This window comes from Diceros bicornis, chromosome 9 (genome assembly GCF_020826845.1).
Source record: "Diceros bicornis minor isolate mBicDic1 chromosome 9, mDicBic1.mat.cur, whole genome shotgun sequence".
NCBI lineage: Eukaryota > Metazoa > Chordata > Mammalia > Perissodactyla > Rhinocerotidae > Diceros > Diceros bicornis.
Window position 1 is genome coordinate 4,253,852 of NC_080748.1, and position 19,095 is coordinate 4,272,946.

Below are 19,095 nucleotides of genomic sequence, written 5' to 3' on the forward strand. Positions count from 1 at the left end.
CTGAATCCAACAGTATGCTCTATTTCAAATCTGTAATAAGCTATAACCAGGACAAAAGTCAACTAAACAGGAAATCACAAAAAGTCTGTGAAAAGAGCCTTTTTTGCGTGTGTGAGGAAGATCTGCCCTGAGCTAACATCTGCCAATCCTCCTCTTTTTGCTGAGGAAGACTGGCCCTGGGCCAACATCCATGCCCATTTTCCTCCACTTTACATGGGATGCAGCCACAGCATGGCTTGACAAGCAGTGCGCTGGTGCGCGCCCGGGATCCGAATCAGTGAACCCCGGGCCGCCGCAGCAGAGCGTGCACACACAACGCCTGCGCCACCAGGCCAGCCCCAAAAAATAGCTTTATAAGAGAAATTAAAATGGTTATGAATTACAACAGATCACTACTGATCCTTCTTCTCTGAAATACTTTCTTCCCTTGCTGTCAAGACACAGTGGTTGTGCACCCTACTCCAATGGTTGCTCCCACTCGGTCTTTGCTAATTCCTTCTGATCTTCCCCACCTCTACATATTGGAGTATTCCAAGGTTCAGTCCCTTGACATAGTTTTCTATCACATGTGATAACTTTAGCCCAGACTGCTCATCTAAATTCCAGATGGAAATCCAACTGCTTACTTGACATCTCCACTTGGATGTTCAAAAGCCATCTGAAACTTAACATGTCCAAAACAGGGATCCTGATCGTCCTCCCCAAAATCTGCTCCTCCTACAGGATTCTCCAAATCAGTCATTAGCAATTTCCATACTTTCAGTTACTTAGGTCAAAAGCCTTGTAATCATGCTTTTAACTTTCTATTTCCCACATTTCCACATCCATCAGCAAAATCCAGTCTATTTTTAAACTGCATCCAGAATCTGACTACTTCTCACCATCACCACTGTGATTACTCCATGTCAGCAGGCTCCTAAACTTATCTCCCCAATTCTACGCTTGGCTCTTTACAAGCTACTCTTAAAACAGCAGACACAAAGTCCCTGTTAAACTTAAGACACTACTCTGATCCTTCCTTTCTCATAAAATACAAAAGCGAAAGTCAGCTCAGTAGCCCTCAAGGCCCAACAATCTGCACTCCCCCTAATATGACCTATCTCTACTTCATCCCTACTACTTCCCCCCCCCTTACTCACTATGCTCCAGCCAAACTGGCCTCTTGACTCTTCCCAGAACACACCAGAGTCCTCCCTCAGGGCTGTGATAGCTACTATTCCCTTTGTTGAGATCACTATTCTCTACTCACCCCCACTTGTGATAGCTACATAGCTAGCTTCCACCGCCTCCTTCAAGCTGTTAATCAAACATCCCCCTCTCAGATAGGCTTCCCTAACCACCTGTATAAAAGAGCCACACTCCTCTGCTCCCTAGCACCCACTTTTCCCTGTCTTTTTGCCCTATTTGCTCTACTTCTTTTATTGTGTACCCCTCTTAACATCCCCACACAGCATGAATTTCTGGTCTATTCTGTTCACTGATACATTTCCAGCACCAGGCATATAGCAAGCTCTTATATTTGTCATTTAAATCAACTATAAGGAAAAACATTTAAATGCACTAAAATCAAAGAATGTTAATTAAAATAATGTGCATAAAATATTTTGAACACAGACTATCAAATCTTAAAATCATAACATTCATTTTTCGTCAAGATGAAGAAAAATACTTCTATACATACACCAATCAGTATAAATGGGTATAATATTCCTGGAGAACCATTTGCCAGGATTAATCAACTTTAAAGATGCATATTCTTTGATCTAAGCCTTTATACCTCCCTTTAGTGGTTTTTTAAACAGTACTTCTCACCACTTAATATATTTTATAATCTTTGGTTCATTATTTATCATTTATCTCCACCACCAGAAACGTAACCAGCATGAGGGCAGAAACAGTTCAAACCTGCACTGGCAGCTCCTAGAACAGTACCTGGCACAAAGGCACTCCAATATTTGTTAAATGCATGTATGCAGATATTACAGTTTTATTATAATAAACAAGTGTTTGGTTAAAAACAACACAACGTATTCATATAGGCAACTTATGTAAAAATACTTGTAACATACTGAGTGAAAAACAATTGGCAAAAGAATATACAACATTTTGAAAACAGGCTCTTCTTTTTTATCTCTAAGAAGCTAGTGCCAAGTCATTTAACTAGGACCTCCCCTACTCTATCGCCCAAAAAAGTCTCCTTTTAACTTACAATACACCTGAAGCATACTAATTAAAGAAATATTTTCACAATATCTAGATTTCTTTGTTTCTCTGGAATAAATATTAGTGACAGTCTCCGCCTACCTATCCAGCCCTGCCTCAATTATAAAAGTAGAGACTTTTTAAAGTTTAAAGTTTAAACTAATTAAACTTAATGTTTTACCCATATACAAAAGAAAACTAGCATTCCATGCAGACCAGGCCACTCTATTAACCAGATTATATGACTAAAAAGAATACCTTCTAATCCAATAATACTTGATAACAAATATGATGTAATAAATATCCTTGACAGCACCTCTCTAAAATATCTTTATTAATAGAATCTTACTTATGATATTGTTGAGTTTTCTGCATTAGCTTCTCCGGCAAACCATCTTCATCATCAAACTGCTCCATAGGCTCCACAATGACTGGACGAGGGGTCCTAGATAGATAAAAAGTATTAATAAGAATTAATCTAGTATCCAGAGTTAATATCCTCCTAGAAATATTTTATAACAATTCCAAGATATATACTTGGAAAATCTCTCTTCAGAAAAATGTCACAGAAGTTATCATATATAACTCATTAAAACAGCCAATAAACATTTACAGCGCCAGACAGGTGAACGTCAAAGTCACACAAAGATGGATGCTTGTTTTCAGAGGATAGCCTATTCAAGATGACAGAAAAGTAAATCAACAACTATGAACCTCTGTAACCACTGTAGTTAACTTTTACAAAATATGATGGAAAAGAATAAGTAACTTATGTTTTATGCATATAGTGTCATTGTCCTCATGTCCCACCGCCTCAAACTCCAGTCTCCACCTAACTCCCAGCCTTCCTATGTGTCTTGTTCAGTCTTGCTCAGAAAAGTCTTCCTAAAACCTCAAGTGAGACCTAAAAGATATCAGCCAAGCAAAAGGAAAGGAGGGGTAGCCAGAAGATACAGTGCATTCAGGGAGGAAGTTGGGGGGGGGAGGGGGTTGGGCCTCGTGGCTTAGTGGTTAAGTGTGCACGCTCCACTACTGGCGGCCGGGGTTCCGATCGCAGGCGCGCACCGGCGCACTGCTTCTCCAGCCATGCTGAGGCCGCATCCCACATACAGCAACTAGAAGGATGTGCAACTATGACATACAACTACCTACGGGGGCTTTGGGGAAAAAAAGGAGGAGGACTGGCAAGAGATGTTAGCTCAGGGGCAGTCTTCCTCAGCAAAAAGAGGAGGATTGGCATGGATGTTAGCTCAGGGCTGATCCTCCTTTTTTTTTTTTTTTTATTTGTGAGGAAGGAGGAAGTTGGGGGAAGGGAGGAGACAAAAAGAGTAGATGATGAAAGATAAGACTTGGAAACCCTCCTTCTTTACTATTTTCCTAAGTAGTAAAACAGGAGGAAGGGAAAGCTCATTGAGGAAAGAGAAAAAAGGGAAATAAGTGGAGTGGATGATACACTGATAATAAAATTTTCCTTGCTATCAGTCTTTCACCATGCAAGCAATACTAAAATCTATTTATACTGTCTTGTCAACAGAGACGATTCAGAGAGAAATAAATCACTGTTAACTTTTGAGGTGGTAACGGAAGAGCTAGAGAGGAGAAAGCACTTTCTGGATTCCAAATTCTTCCCTTTACAAATAAAGATGCAGAGATTAACATACACTTTAAATCCTAAAATGTAGGGGAAGGAAAGATATAAAACGTTTATTTAAAAATGATTCCAGGGTTAGTAGAGACTTCTTGGATAGAAAAAGAATTAGAAGCAAGTGTAAAATACTTTGGGGTGATGAAGACAACTATAGAAACCTTAGATAAACTGAGTGGGAACTCAAAAGAAAAGGGACTTATAGGTTTAGATTTCCAGGGTGGACACCTCATATCCATCATGTAAAAACATAAATGTAATAAAGAATTAGTAACTATAGCCTCAGAAAGTACACGCAACCCAATGAAATATGAGAAAGCAGCTGAGAGTTCCTGAGGCCACCCAACCCATGGGAGGATGTGGTACTTCTAAGAGGACCCAAAGGGGCCCCCGGGGCAAAATGAACAGGATGCACTATAAGGACCACTTACTCACTGTAAGCCTTGGCAGGGCCACAAACATTAGAATAATAATAGAGCCGGATAATAACTACACCTGAGCAGAAGCCAACAAAGACGGAAACTCACAACCTACCCCTTCAATACCACAAGGCCAACAACACCCGCCAAGAGAAAAATAAGAAAAGCAGACTCAAGAAGGAAATGTACTAAGCAGATCATTTGTCATTCCAAATATGAAAAAATTACTTGGAATTGACAAGATTAATTTTATGAAGTCAAGGACATGGTGAACAAAGAGAATATAATGACATGAATACTACACTCTCAAATAATGCCACGTGTTCTAACCATATTTTTTCAACGTATGAATATGGGCAACTAGACACTCTTACATTGGGCGGGGGGGAGTACAGCCCTCTGGAAGAGAACTTGGTCAATACAAATGCTATATATTTATATCTTGTTCCTGCAATTCCATTTCTTTTTTGTTCCTGAGGAAGACTCGACCTGAGCTAACATCTATGGCCAATCTTCCTCTTTTTTCTTAAGATTCCCCCTGAGCTAACATCGTAGCCAATCTTCTTTTTGCTTAAGATTCACCCTGAGCTAACATCTGTTGCCAATCTTCCTCTATAGTGTATGTGGGTCACCACCAGAGCATGGCCGCCAACAAGTGGTGTAGGTCTACACCTGGAAACTGAACCCAGGCCACCTAAGTAGAGTGTGCCGAACTTAACCACCAGGCCACGGGGCCGGCCCCCTTGCAATTCCATTACTATTTTTCTTTTGGTGAGGAAGATCAGCCCTGAGCTAACATCCATGCCAATCCTCCTCTTTTTGCTGAGGAAGACTGGCCTTGAGCTAACATCCATGCCGATCTTCCTCCACTTTACGTGGGACTCCGCCACAGCATGGCTTGACAAGCAGTGTGTTGGTGCACGCCCGGATGTGAACCAAGGCCACCAGCAGCGGAGCACGGGCACTTAACCGCTACGCCACGGGGCAGGCCCACAATTCCATTTCTAAAGAGACAGATGAATATGTGAGCAAAGATCAGTCACAACCACATTCATCACTTTATATAACACAAAAAGACCACACGCGATGTACAAATGATGTCCTTGTAGAACTGTGTCTTATTTTTTGTTTATTGGGATATACACTAAAAAATGAACATTACATTTTCGTTGTATGTACCACTTCCTGTAGAAGCTGCCTTTGCCCATTATCTTACCCATCTTGTTTATTTCACTTTGATCTTTATGCGTTAACAAAAGTTTTCAAACCGTAAGAAATTCTGCTTATAATTACTAAATTTACTCTTTTTACAAACCTAGGTAAATCATATATAAAAAGAGACTAAAAAGGAAATAAATCTGGAGTTGTTATCTGTGGGGTTTTTTCCTCCCCACTTTGACCCTAAATTAATCATTAGTTTGGTTGCAAAACTGATAAACGTTCCATTGTGGACAAGTTTAAACAACATAGTAAGTTTCATAGAAAGAAAGTCAGTCCCATGAAATCCTACCATTTGGAGAGGATCTCTGAGTATATTTCACAAATATCTCTTCAGATTTCCGTTCCACTAGATATACATAATTTTACATAGAATGAATCACCTATACGTGCTTTCTTCAGAAATCCTGTATCACTCAATATAAAATGGCACCATTACACATGTACGCATGTACCATAATTTTTTAACCATACCAATTTAATGTTTCCATGTTTTCTGTAATGATACATAATATGATTACCATATTTGTGACTGATCTTCCCTCAGTTGTTCAATTATCTCTTTAAGTAGAACTGTGAGAACATGGTGGAATATACAGTATTAAAAACATGGTGACTTAAAACAAAATGCAACATTTTGTGCATGCAATTAAAAAAATGAAGAATTACGTTAATTATGACAATTTGTTTCACTATTAAATCATCTTTGCAGGGCCGGCCCCGTGGCTTAGCGGTTAAGTGCGCGCGCTCCACTACTGGCAAGCCGGGTTCGGATCCCGGGCGCGCACCGACGCACCGCCTCTCCAGCCATGCTGAGGCCAGATCCCACATACAGCAACTAGAAGGATGTGCAACTATGACATACAACTATCTACTGGGGCTTGGGCGGGGGGGGGGGGGGGGGGGAGGATTGGCAATAGATGTTAGCTCAGAGCCAGTCTTCCTCAGCAAAAAGAGGAGAGTTAGCAAGGATGTTAGCTCAGGGCTGATCTTCCTCACAAAAAAATAAAATAAATAAATAAATAAATCATCTTTGCAGAGTTTTTTTGCATCATTTTGCAGAGATTTTTTTATTTTAGTCTTATTTAACATAGCTGAGAATTGAAGGGTAATGATAAAGATAAAATATTCCCTAGGATGATGAAATAAGATGCTTTATGATAGAGGAGAAATAAAATCAACTATGACCTGATAACGTTATCCTAGATTTATAAAATGACCCAATGGACCCATACAGTAAATTTAAGGGGAAAAAAATGAGTTTATTCTATTTTTTAAATTTCCTTTTTGTTCTTTTGAAGACCTCTAAGAAATAAGTAATAAAATATCAATCCTTACAAATAATTAGGACTGCTAAAAAAAAAAAACAAGTAAAAAACTAAAACTGGACCCAACTGACACTGATGGGATATCAAGAGTTAAGGGTGCTTTTCTGGAAAGCTAAGTAGCAATTTATGCTTCCACCACCAGCAGATATGTCTAGACAACTCTTGTGTTTCCAATATATAAGCAAAAGAAATATTACAATTTTGTTTGTACTAAAGAAATTTTTGGCATCTAAAAGTAACCCCATTTAATAAAAAGATATGTGACGAAGCAAATAAAATGTTGGAAAAAGCAATCCCTTTCAAATATGAGTATAAAATAGGAAAAGTATAAAAAATCACTAATGGAACAATCACTTGTGTGTGGAAAAGAGTTGACAAAGCAGGCCTGAAACTGCTATCTGCTATCCCACACCACCCTGATAAGGCCGCTTTTCTGTGCCAAAATCGTTTGTACAACGTGGTTTATGTTGAACATAAACCTTCTGAGTCTGTTTCCTTCTGGGAGTCTGAAATTTTGGTATTTGCCCGATGACGAAACTTACAAAACTGACACTCCATCCTTCACCCCCACACATACACTCCTAGAGTCAACTGAACTTCCCCTGGTAGTTAACACTTCATTCGTGTGTCTCAACTAGTTGCTGGATGAATTAAACAGGTCCTGTGAGCCTCAACTGGGAAAGGAATCTTGGAGCTTACATCTAGTTTCCTCCAGACTTCACCTCACATGCATTCTTCCTTTGCTGATTTTGCTCTATATTCTTTTGCCGTAATAAATCTTACTCATAGGTCTATATGCCGAGGCCTGAGTCTTTCTAGTGAATCACCAAACCTAGGAGTGGTCCTGGAGACCCCCAAGATACATGTGTAAGCACACTAATCAAATATAACTTCTGCTGACATAGTCACCTTTTTATTCCAGTCTTTTCTCATAATCAGTTTGTTAACACAAATTTGGATCACAGCATACATCTAGTTTTGCGTCTTTTTTTTACATGCTAAATTAATGTTTTATTTATAGAAAAATAAAAGTTTTAAAGCAGTTGTTAAGACAGAATATGGGCATAGCCAAATGTTCTGCTGTACACAAAGATTCTGTGGGCCAGCCCCCTGGCGTAGCAGTTAAGTGCACGCGCTCTGCTGCTGGTAGCCCGGGTTCTGATCCCGGGCGCACACCAACTCTCCGCTTGTCAGGCCATGCTGTGGCAGCATCAAACATAAAGCAGAGGAACATGGGCACGGATGTTAGCTCAGGGCCAGTCTTCCTCAGCAAAAAGAGGAAGATTGGCATGGATGTTAGCTCAGAGCTGATCTTCCGCACAAGGGGAAAAAAAAAAAACGATGGATTTTGTCATTTGTTTAGTTGTTTGTATTTTTGTGTCTGTGTGTGTGTGTGTGTGTGTGTGTGAGAGGAGGACCAGCCCTGAGCTAGCATCCAATGTTCGGATCCTGGACACGAACCGACGCACCGCTTGTCCGGCCATGCTGAGGCCGCGTCCCACATACAGCAACAAGAAGGATGTGCAGCTACGACATACAACTATCTACTGGGGATTTGGGAGAAAAAATAAATAAATAAATAAAATTATAAAAAAAAAAAGAAAGAAAGAAAGTGATAAACCAGATATAAAGTAATATATCAAATCTTTGAGTCAAAATATTTATTTAAAAATACATCTCTAGGGCCGGCCCCGTGGCTTAGTGGTTAAGTGTGCGCGCTCCGCTGCTGGCGGCCCTGGTTCGGATCCCAGGCGCGCACCGACACACTGCTTGTCCAGCCATGCTGAGGCTGCGTCCCATATACAGCAACTAGAAGGATGTGCCACTATGACATACAACTATCTACTGGGGCTTTGGGGGAAAAATAAATAAATAAAATTATAAAAATAAATAAATAAAAAAAAATACATCTCTAAGGGCCGGCCCCGCGGCTTAGCAGTTAAGAGTGCGCGCTCCGGGCCGGCCCTGTGGCTTGGCGGTTAAGTGCGCGCGCTGTGCTGCCAGCGGCCCGGGTTCGGATCCCGGGTGCGCACCGACGCACCGCTCTTCTGGCCATGCTGAGGCCGCGTCCCACATACGGCAACTAGAAGGATGTGCAGCTATGACAGACAACTATCTGCTGGGGCTTTGGGGGAAAAATAAATAAATAAAATCTTTAAAAAAAAAAAAAAGAGTGCGCGCTCTGCTGCTGGCGGCCCGGGTTCGGATTCCGGGCGCGCACCGACGTACCGCTTCTCCGGCCATGCTGAGGCCACATCCCACATACAGCAACTAGAGGGATGTGCAGCTGTGGAATACAACCATCTACTGGGGCTTTGGGGGAAAAATAAATAAATAAATAAAATCTTTAAAAAAATACATCTCTAGGGGCCGGCCCAGTGGCCCAAGCGTTTAAGTGCCTGCGCTCCGCTGCAGTGGCCCAGGGTTCGCAGGCTCGGATCCCAGGTGCGCACAGACCCACCGCTTGGCAAGCCATGCTGTGGTGGGATCCCATATAAAGTGGAGGAAGACGGGCACGGATGTTAGCCCACGGCCAGTCTTCCTCAGCAAAAAAAGAGGATTGGCAGATGTTAGCTCAGGGCCCACCTTCCTCACAAAAAAAAAAAAAAAAAAAAAAAAGTCTCTATTATATTCGTGAGTCAAAGAATCTTAAGGTTTTGGGCCGGTCCCGTGGCTTAGCGGTTAAGTGTGCGCGCTCCGCTACTCGCAGCCCAGGTGCGGATCCCGGGTGCGCACCGACGCACCGCTTCTCCAGCCATGCAAAGGCCGTGTTCCACATACAGCAACTAGAAGGATGTGCAGCTATGACATACAACTATCTACTGGGGCTTTGGGGGGAAAAATAAATCCATAAATAAATAAAAATTATAAAAAATCTTAAGGTTTTTATACCCAGTACCTAAATCCCTTCCAGAAACAAAATGACCAACTTCCATTAGCACCAGGAGTTATAAAAATACTCATGCGGCTTCACTTTCATTCAGTGGATATTTTTAAATCTGTGCCAATACAATAGATCCAAAAAAAAAAAAAAAACCTTTTAGCTTTATCTTTTAATTACTAATAAAAATTATTTAAATATTTAGCTGTCAATCTTAAAAACCATTATCAAAGCCACAAATGTCTCTCTCCTAAGCCAAAAGAAAGCACAGAAATATAACAAGAGTCAGAAGAGAACTGGTGTAGGTAGGAATAAATTCTTTTTCTCCCAAAAAGAACAAAAATAAAACGAACAAATAATTAGCAAATAGAGTAATGCTACACATAATAAGGATTTGAGCCACATTAATAGTTACATTCTTTGGGTTACCAAAATTCAATTAGTTTAAAAAGAAACCATTTAAGCTTTTTCCAAGGAAACTCTGGAATAAATTTGCTCCATAAAAATCTATACCCAGGAAAAAAGAATGATCAAACATTTTTGTATCATATTGTTTGTTACAAGGTTAGTTATTACAGCAAAAAAGGGAAACAACCTAAATGTCTAATGGAACATCCAATACAGTCATGCATCTCTTAACGACAGAGATATGTTCTGAGAAATAAGGTGTTAGGCAATTTTGTCATTGTGTGAACATCATAGAGTGTACTTACACAAACCTAAACGGTATAGCCTACACACACCTAGGCTACACGGTACTAATCTTACGGGATTAGTACTGTCTTATATAGACTGTCTTATACACAGTCTGGTGTTGACCGAAACATCGTCATGCCGCACATGACTGTAATTAAGTCTGGAATAACTATAACGAAATAATATGCAGCATTTTTAATGATATAAGAAAAAACTCACTGGGCCGGCCCTGTGGCTTGGTGGTTAAGTGCGTGCGCTGCGATGCTGGTGGCCCGGGTTCGGATCCCGGGTGCGCATCGAGGCACCACTTCTCCGTTCATCCTGAGGCCGAGTCCCACATACAGCAACTAGAAGGACGTGCAGCTACGACATACAACTATCCACTGGGGCTTTGGGGGGAAAAAATAAAATAAATAAAATCTTTATAAAAAAAAAAAAAAGAAAAAAGAAAAAACTCACAATATAACGGTAAGGAAAACTTTATAAAAAGATGACACTAGCTAAACAAAGAGAAATTGTTGGGTTTATCATAAATAAATACCAAAGGTAATAAAACAGGTAGTGATGTAAAGGAGAAAGTCTGGAATACCTTGGAATCTTCTCTCCTACAAAGCTAAAATAAGACAGTAACAATAAAAATTCTCAAAAGTCTAAGAGGAAATAAATCCAAATTGAAGCACATTCTGAAAAACAACTGTCCTGAACTCTTCAAAAATGTCAACGTCATGACACTGACGGTTTTGTCATTTGGGGAACTAGGAAATTACAGACATGATAACTAAAATCAATATGCGATCTTTGATTGCATAGAAGTTTTTTAAAAAGTTATAAAGGACATTACTAGGCAATGGGGGAAATTTAAATATGGACTGGATAATCACATAACAATATTGAATAAATGTTAAATTTCCTCAGTGTGACAATGATATTGTGGCTTTGTAAGGGAATATTCTTAAGAGATACATACGAAATACTGTATTCTGGGGTAAACTGATATGTGTAATTGACTACTAAATGAATTAGTAAAAAAAATTTGTGTGTACATGCGAAAAAATAATGTGGCAAAACTAACAATTAGTGAACGTGGATATCATTTATATTAACATTAAAGGGTTGGGTTTTTTTTTTCCATGAGGAAGATGAGCCCTGTACTAACATCTGCCAAGCCTCCTCTTTTTTTTTTTTTTTTTTTTTGCTGAGGAAGACTGGCCCTGGGCTAACATCCGTGCCCATCTTCCTCCCTTTACATGAGACGCCACCACAGCATGGTTTGCCAAGCGGTGCGTCATACACACCCGGGATCCAAACCGGCGAACTCCAGGCCGCCTGCAGCGGAGCTCACGCACTTAACCGCTTGTGCCACAAGGCCAGCCCCTAAAGGGTTGTTTTAAAGGGAAAATTTCTTTTTCTAACTGAAATTGGAACACACACATATTCTGCCTCTATGGAAGCAACTCCCACATCATTTTTAGGGTATTAGCTGGAAAATGGTAAAAACAAACCACTGTACCTTCATTTACCTTAACCTGCAGTGATCTTTAAAAAAAAAAAAAAAAAAAGAAAGCTAGAGACAGAAAAATTTAACTAGTGAGTAGCTATCATGACATCTAATCAATTCCTGTGTAGCTCTGGGTATGAGCATCTCTAATGTTCTAGGTATGATTCTAATGTTTAAAGATGTGGACATATGTTACCACAGGTGGAGGTTTTTTTATTTTCCTTTTATCCCCATTTTTCTGCCTCTTTTGTAATTTTAAACAGCATAAATATAAACGGTAGTCCTCCCCTTATCCATGATTTCACTCTCCACAGTTTCAGTTACAGGTGGTCAACTGTGGACCGAAAATATTAAATGCAAAACTCCAGAAATAAACAATTCAGAAGTTTTAAATTGTGTGCCATTCTGAGTAACATGATGAACTCTCCAGCTATCAAGCTCCGTACCGCCCAGGATACGAATCATCCCTCTGTCCAGTGTATCCACACTGTATACACTACCCACCTGTTAGTCACTTAGTATCCATCTCAGTTACGAGACTGGCACAGTGTCCCAGTGCTTGTGTTCAAGTAACCCTTATATTACTTAATGGTCCCAAAGCACAAGAGTGTGATGCTGGCAATTTGGATATGCCAAAGAGAAGCCATAAGTGCTTCCTTTAAATGAAAAAGTGAAAGTTCTCAACTTAATAAGGAAGGAATAAACATCATATGCTGAGGTTGCTAAGATCTTTGGTAAGAACGAATCTTCTATGCATGAAACCGTGAAGAAGGAAAAAGAAATTCGTGCTAGTTTTCCCATCGCACCTCAAATATGTATGTGTATTAATGCACCACATTAATGACATCTGGTCAACAATGGACCACATACACAAAAATGGTCCCATAACATTAGTACCATATAGCCTAGGTGTGTAGTAGGCTATACTATCTAGATTTGGGTAAGTATACTCTATGATGTTCACACAACGATGAAATTGTCTAAAAACACATTCCTCAGAACGTATCCCCATCATTGAGCGATGCATGACTGTATAGGAAGAAACACAGTATATATAGGGTTCAGTACTATCCGAGGTTTCAGGCATCCACGGAGGTCCTGGAATATATTCCTCGTGGATAAGGGGGGACTACTTTAATTTACATATACTTTGCATAATATGTGTTAATCATTATATATACTATACAAGGCTGTTTACCTAAAACCATGTATAGTACACAGCATTTTATAACAATTTAAAGGTATTTTCCAAATTTTGATTACACAAGATGTCTATTTAGAAACTAAATCCCTATGATACCACTCCTATAAATCACTTTATTACCTAAGATATCTGAGATTTAGTTGGTCAGTCAATAAATATTTGATTATCTAATATGTACCAAGACTGTACTTGGGATAGAGATACAAGGGTAAACAAAACTATCCCTAAAGTCTGCTAAGAGACCAAAAAAAAAAAAAAAATCTGAATAAACAAATGAAATAATCATTTTAAGAGCTAAGAAGGAAAAAAGGCAATGCTGTCAGAAAGAGTAATAGAGGGAGCCCACATCAGATAAGGCAATCAGGAAAATCCTCTCCGGGAAGTGACATTTCAGCTGAGACCAACTATTCAAACAGCAGGGGAAGAGCATCTGGAGTTCCCATGAGGAGGTTTAACTAACAGTGAAGTTCCTGAGCAAAGAGAGTCGACAGGAAGAATAAACCACTCTGCTCGTAGCACAATATAAAAAGCAATGGATTTAGCATCAGACTAAATTCCACTATTTATTAGCTGTGCAATCTTAAGGAAATTATATAACATCTCTGGGACAACTTTCTCATCTGAAAAATTGGACAAATAATCAGTGATGCTGTAGAAATCCAAGAGATCATGATTATGAAATATTTGACAGACAAAATGTTCAACACTTTGCCCATTCCCTCAAAATTATTTTCAAATTCTAAAAGCTACCTGTAAGCAATGCTTAAATATTTACCAATGCCTGATTGTGACTTTAAAAAAACACCAATTAATCAAAGCTTGCAGTGGAAAAAAAATACTAATCACATGCCTTGCCTATTGCTTTAGTTCCTTCCTTCCTTCCTTTCTTCCTTCCTTCCTTCATTAAATAATTATTATAAACTTACTATGTGGCCAGGAGCTACTACAACACAGGTAATGGGATTACAGTGTTGATCAAGACAAAGCCCCGGCCCTGGTGGAACAGTAAGTACTATGAAGCAAAATAAATTGGAAAATAAAGTATCAGTGATGGTGCAGACCGGATGGCTATTTTAAGATAAAGTAGCATCTCTGAGAGGCCAGCCCGGTGGCACAAGCGGTTAAGTGCATTCGCTCCACTGCGGCGGCCCGGGGTTTGCCGGTTCGGATCCTGGGCGCGCAGCTACGCACCGCTTGTTAAGCCATGCTGTGGCGGCAGCCCATATAAAGTAGAGGAAGATCAGCACGAATGTTAGCCCGGGGCCAGTCTTCCTCAGCACAAAAGAGGACTGGCATCGGATGTTAGCTCAGGGCTGGTCTTCCTCACAAAAAAAAAAAAAAAAAAGTAGCATCTCTGAGGAGATAACATCTTAGCAAAATGTGAATAAAATAAGAGCAAGCCCTGTGACGATCTGGTGAGAGAGCATTCTCTAAGCAAAGGGAGCAAGACCCGTCTCTGAGATAACAAGTTGGCAGTGTTGTAAAATAGTAGACGTAGCATGAATTACAGCTTTAGCACGAATCCTTAATAGTCAAAAACAAATTGAAAACCACTTTACAAATCATCAAACTCAGCTCTCTGGGACTAGGAAACAATTTTTTTACACTGTCTTTGTTTCCAATTCCCCAAACCTTAAAATATTTCAATGATTCCAACCAATAGCACAATAAGTGCCAGAGGTGAGCACAGTTAACAGAGATAAAAGGAATCAATGCAAAAATCAACTAAGAAACTTTTATACCAAATCCAGTCTAAAGACAAAGGATGACCATCAAGAACTTACTCATGGGCAAAAGAAAGCCATGTTAATAAGGAAGCAAGTTTATGAGCCAGCTCTGACGGCCTAGTGGTTAAAGTTCACCGCGCTCTGCTTTGGTTCCCAGCAGAACCACACCACTTGTCCGTCAGTAGCCATGCTGTGGTGGCAGCTCACATAGAAGAAATAGAAGGACTTACAACTAGAATATACAACTATGTACTGGGGCTTTGGGGAGGGGAAAAAAAGAGAGAGAGGAAGATTGGCCAGGGCCAATCTTTCCCAGCAAAAAAAATAGAATAAAATAAGGAAACAAGTTTAATGACTATTATAATTACTTAAAAATATTTTTAAGTAAATGGAGAGATACACTACATTCATGGACTGGAGAAAGTCAATACTGTGAAGATGTCAATGTTCCACAGATTGATCTGTAGAGTAGATGCAATTCTAATCAAAATCGCAGCATAGGGACCAACCTGGTGGCACAGCCATTAAGTTTGTACATTCCGCTTTCGTGACACGAGGTTTGCCGATTCAGATCCTGGGCAGGGACCTACTCACCACTCATCAAGCCATGGTGACGCAGCATCCCTCATACAAAAAGGAGAAGGACGGACCACTAGGATATACAACTATGTACTGGGCTTTGGGGAGAAAAAAGAAAAAAAAACAAAAAAAAGCCCAGGAAATTTTTTTCTCTTTTTTTTTTTTTTTTTGGTGAAGAAGATTGGCCCTGAGCTAACATCTGTGGCCAATTTTCCTCTTTTTGCTGAGGAAGATTAGCCCTGACCTAACATCTGTGCCCATCTTCCTCTATTTTGTTTATGGGATGCCACCAGAGCAGTGCATGGGTCTGTGCCTGGGATCTGAACTTGCGAACCCCGGGCCGCCAAAGTCCAGCATGCAAACATAACCACTATGCCACTGGGCTGGCCCCATCAGAATAATTTTTTAATTGATAATAGCTAATTTTAAACTCACTAAGGAGGGGTCAGCCCGGTGGCATAGTGGTTGCATTCACGCACTCCACTTCGGCAGCCCAGGGTTCACAGATTCAGATCCCGGGCATGGACATACACACCACTCATCAAGCGATGCTGTGGTGGAATCCCATATACAAAACAGAGGAACATGCGCACAGATATTAACTCAAGGCTGACATTCCTCAACAAAAAGGGCAAGATTGGCTTTGACAAAGGAGCTGAGAACATACAATGGAGAAAGGAAAGTCTCTTCAATAAATGGTGCCAGGAACACTGGATAGCCACATGCAAAAGACTCGAAGTTCACGATACAGAAAAATTAACTCGAAATGGATCAACAGGGCCGGCCCTGTGGCTTAGCGGTTAAGTGCGCAAGCTCCACTACTGGCAGCCCGGGTTCAGATCCCGGGCACGCGCTGACGCACCGCTTCTCTGGCCATGTTGGGGCCGCATCCCACATACAGCAACTAGAAGGCTGTGCAACTATGACATACAACTATCTACTGGGGCTTTGCGGGGAAGGGAAAAAAAAAAATGTATCAACGACTTGAAGGTAAGACCTGAAACTGTAAAACTCCTAGAAGAAAATATAGGCAGTACACCCTTTAACATCAGTCAGAGGGATCTTTTCGAATTCCATGTTTTCTCAGACAAGGGATACAAAAGAAAAAATGAACAAGTGGGACTTCATCAGACTAAAGAGCTTCCACAAAGCAAAGGAAACCAGGATCAAAATGAATAGACAACCGACCAGCTGGGAGAAACTACTTGCAAATCATACATCTGACAAGGGATTAACCTCCATAATATATAAAGAATTCACACAATGGAACAACAAACAAACAAACAACCGGATCAAAAAATGGGCAGAGGATACGAGGAGACATTTTTCCAAGGAAGATACACAGATGGCCAATAGGCACATGAAAGGATGTTCAACATCACTAATCATCAGGGAACTGCAAATTAAAACAACACTAAGATATCACCTTACACCTGGGAGAATGGCTGTAATCACCAAGACAAAAAATTACAAACACTGGAGTGGTTGTAGAGAAAAGGGAACCCTCGGTCACTGCTGATGGGAATGCAAACTGGTGCAGTCTCTATGGAAAACAGTATGGAGAGTCCTCAAAAAATTAAGAATACAAATGATCCAGCCATCTCACTACTGGGTATTTATCCAAAGAACTTGAAATCAACAATCCAAAGACACTTATGCACCCCTATGTTTACTGCAGCAGTATGCACTACAGCCGAGAAGTGGAAGCAACCCCAGAGTCCCTCAGCTGATGAATGGATGAAGATGTGGTATATATATACACAATGGACTACTACTCAGCCATAAAAAAACACAAAGGCATCCGGTTTGCAACAACATAGATGGACCTGGAGAGTATTATGTTAAGCGAAATAAGCCAGACAGAGAAAGACAAACACAATATGATTTCACTCATATGTGGAAATTAAACTAACACATGGACAGAGAGAACAGCCTGGTGGTTACCAGGGGGAAGAGGGATGGGGTATCGGCATAAGGGGTGAAGGGGCGCATTTAAATAGTGACTAAGAAACAATAATGTACAACTAAAATTTCACAATGTTATAAACCATTATGAAATCAATTTAAAAAAAAGAGGAAGATTGGCAACAGATGTTAGCTCAGGGCCAATCTTCCTCACCCAAAAAAATAAAATCAGTAAGGATATACAAACAAATGATAATAACCAGAACAATTATGAAAAAAGAATAAAGTTGGATGATACTACCTGATTTTAAACCTTAGTATAATTAAGAAAGTACAGGATTGGGGTTGACGTCAGCAGCATGGTGGAGTAGGCTTTCCTGTAAACTCTTCCCAGATAAGATACAACAAAAAGGACATTCACATACCAACAAAGGACACTCACACCACACAGAAGGACACCTGAACAACCCATGCAGCCACACATCTGAGAGTGGACGTGTTGGAGCCCCAGGAAGAAGTAGGGAAAGGTATGGAGAAATCCTCCCCTACCCCGTTCGATTGGTGGCTTGGGTCGGAGCAACTCCCAGAGAGGTGGGGGAGGGGCGACCCTCTCTGGGAAAACTGTCCCTCTCCAAGTTCTCTCACAGCCTGTGGGAAATTCCCACAAGGAGGAATTGGAACTATTGCAGGGGTGCCGTAAACATCTGAGCACCCCAGGAGAGCAGATAGTGAGGTAAGAACCAGAAGCCCCCTGGGATCGGACAGGCAAAAGAGAGAGCCCCTCCACCCCGCACTGCAGCTCAGCTGGTCAGTCAGAGCAGTCGTGGAACATGACTCAGGATACACAGCGCTTGACCTCTACCCAGTGGCAGCAGGTGGAAACTGCAACCAGATATCGTTAGGATGAGGAACCACAAGCCAAATACAGCAGGCACGATGCAAAAATACATTAAATTGCCAGACCAGAAGGAAAATAACAAGCACCCAGAAATCAAGTGTGAAGGCACAAAAATTTATAACCTAAATGACAAAGAATTCAAAATAGCTATGATGAAAAGGCTCAATGAATTACAAGAAAACACAGATAAACAATTCAACGAGATAAGGAATTTCTTCACAAAAGAGACTGAAACCACAAAGAAAAACCAATCAGTACTGGTGGAGATGAAAAACACAATGGAGGAGATAAAGGAAAATCTGGAATCTTTAAAGAACAGAGCTGACAATATGGAGGAAAGAATTAGCATTAATGAGGAAAGGAATGCAGAAATGCTCCAGATGGAGGAGGATAGAGAACTAAGACTAAAAAGAAACGAAGAAATTCTCCGAGAAATATCTGACTCAATTAGAAAATGCAACGTAAGAATTATAGGTATTCCTGAGGGAGAAGAGAGGGAAAAAGGAACAGAGAGCCTATTCAAGGAAATAATAGCTGAGAACTTCCCAAATCTGGGGAAGGAGCTGGAGATACTAGTAAATGAAGCCAATAGGTCACCTAAATATATCAATCAACAGGAAAAGACCCTCTCCAAGGCATATAGTAGTAAAGCTGGCAAAAGTCAAAGACAAAGAAACAATATTAAGGGCAGCTAGACAAAAACAAAAAATAACGTACAAAGGAACTCCCATCAGGCTCTCAACAGATTTCTTAACAGACTTTAAAGGCTAGGAGAGACGGGAATGATATATTCAAAATCCTGAAAGACAAAAACTTTCAGCCAAGAATATTCTATCCACCAAAAATATCTTTCAAATACGATGGAGAAGTAATAACTTTCCCAGATAAACAAAAG

General features: G+C 40.4%; 2 protein-coding genes across 2 annotated transcripts in view; both read right to left on the reverse strand.

Moving 5' to 3' along the window:
• The window catches only part of PSPC1 (paraspeckle component 1), an 80,153-nt gene that overhangs the window by 45,112 nt on the left and 15,946 nt on the right, over positions 1-19,095 (reverse strand). Inside the window, exon 3 of the mRNA XM_058547801.1 lies at positions 2,552-2,647. Coding sequence (XP_058403784.1) covers positions 2,552-2,647 — 96 coding nt within the window. The remainder of the gene's footprint in view (positions 1-2,551; positions 2,648-19,095) is intronic.
• Positions 1-19,095, reverse strand: part of ZMYM5 (zinc finger MYM-type containing 5) — a 123,287-nt gene that overhangs the window by 25,841 nt on the left and 78,351 nt on the right. The gene's annotated exons all lie outside the window — the stretch shown is intronic.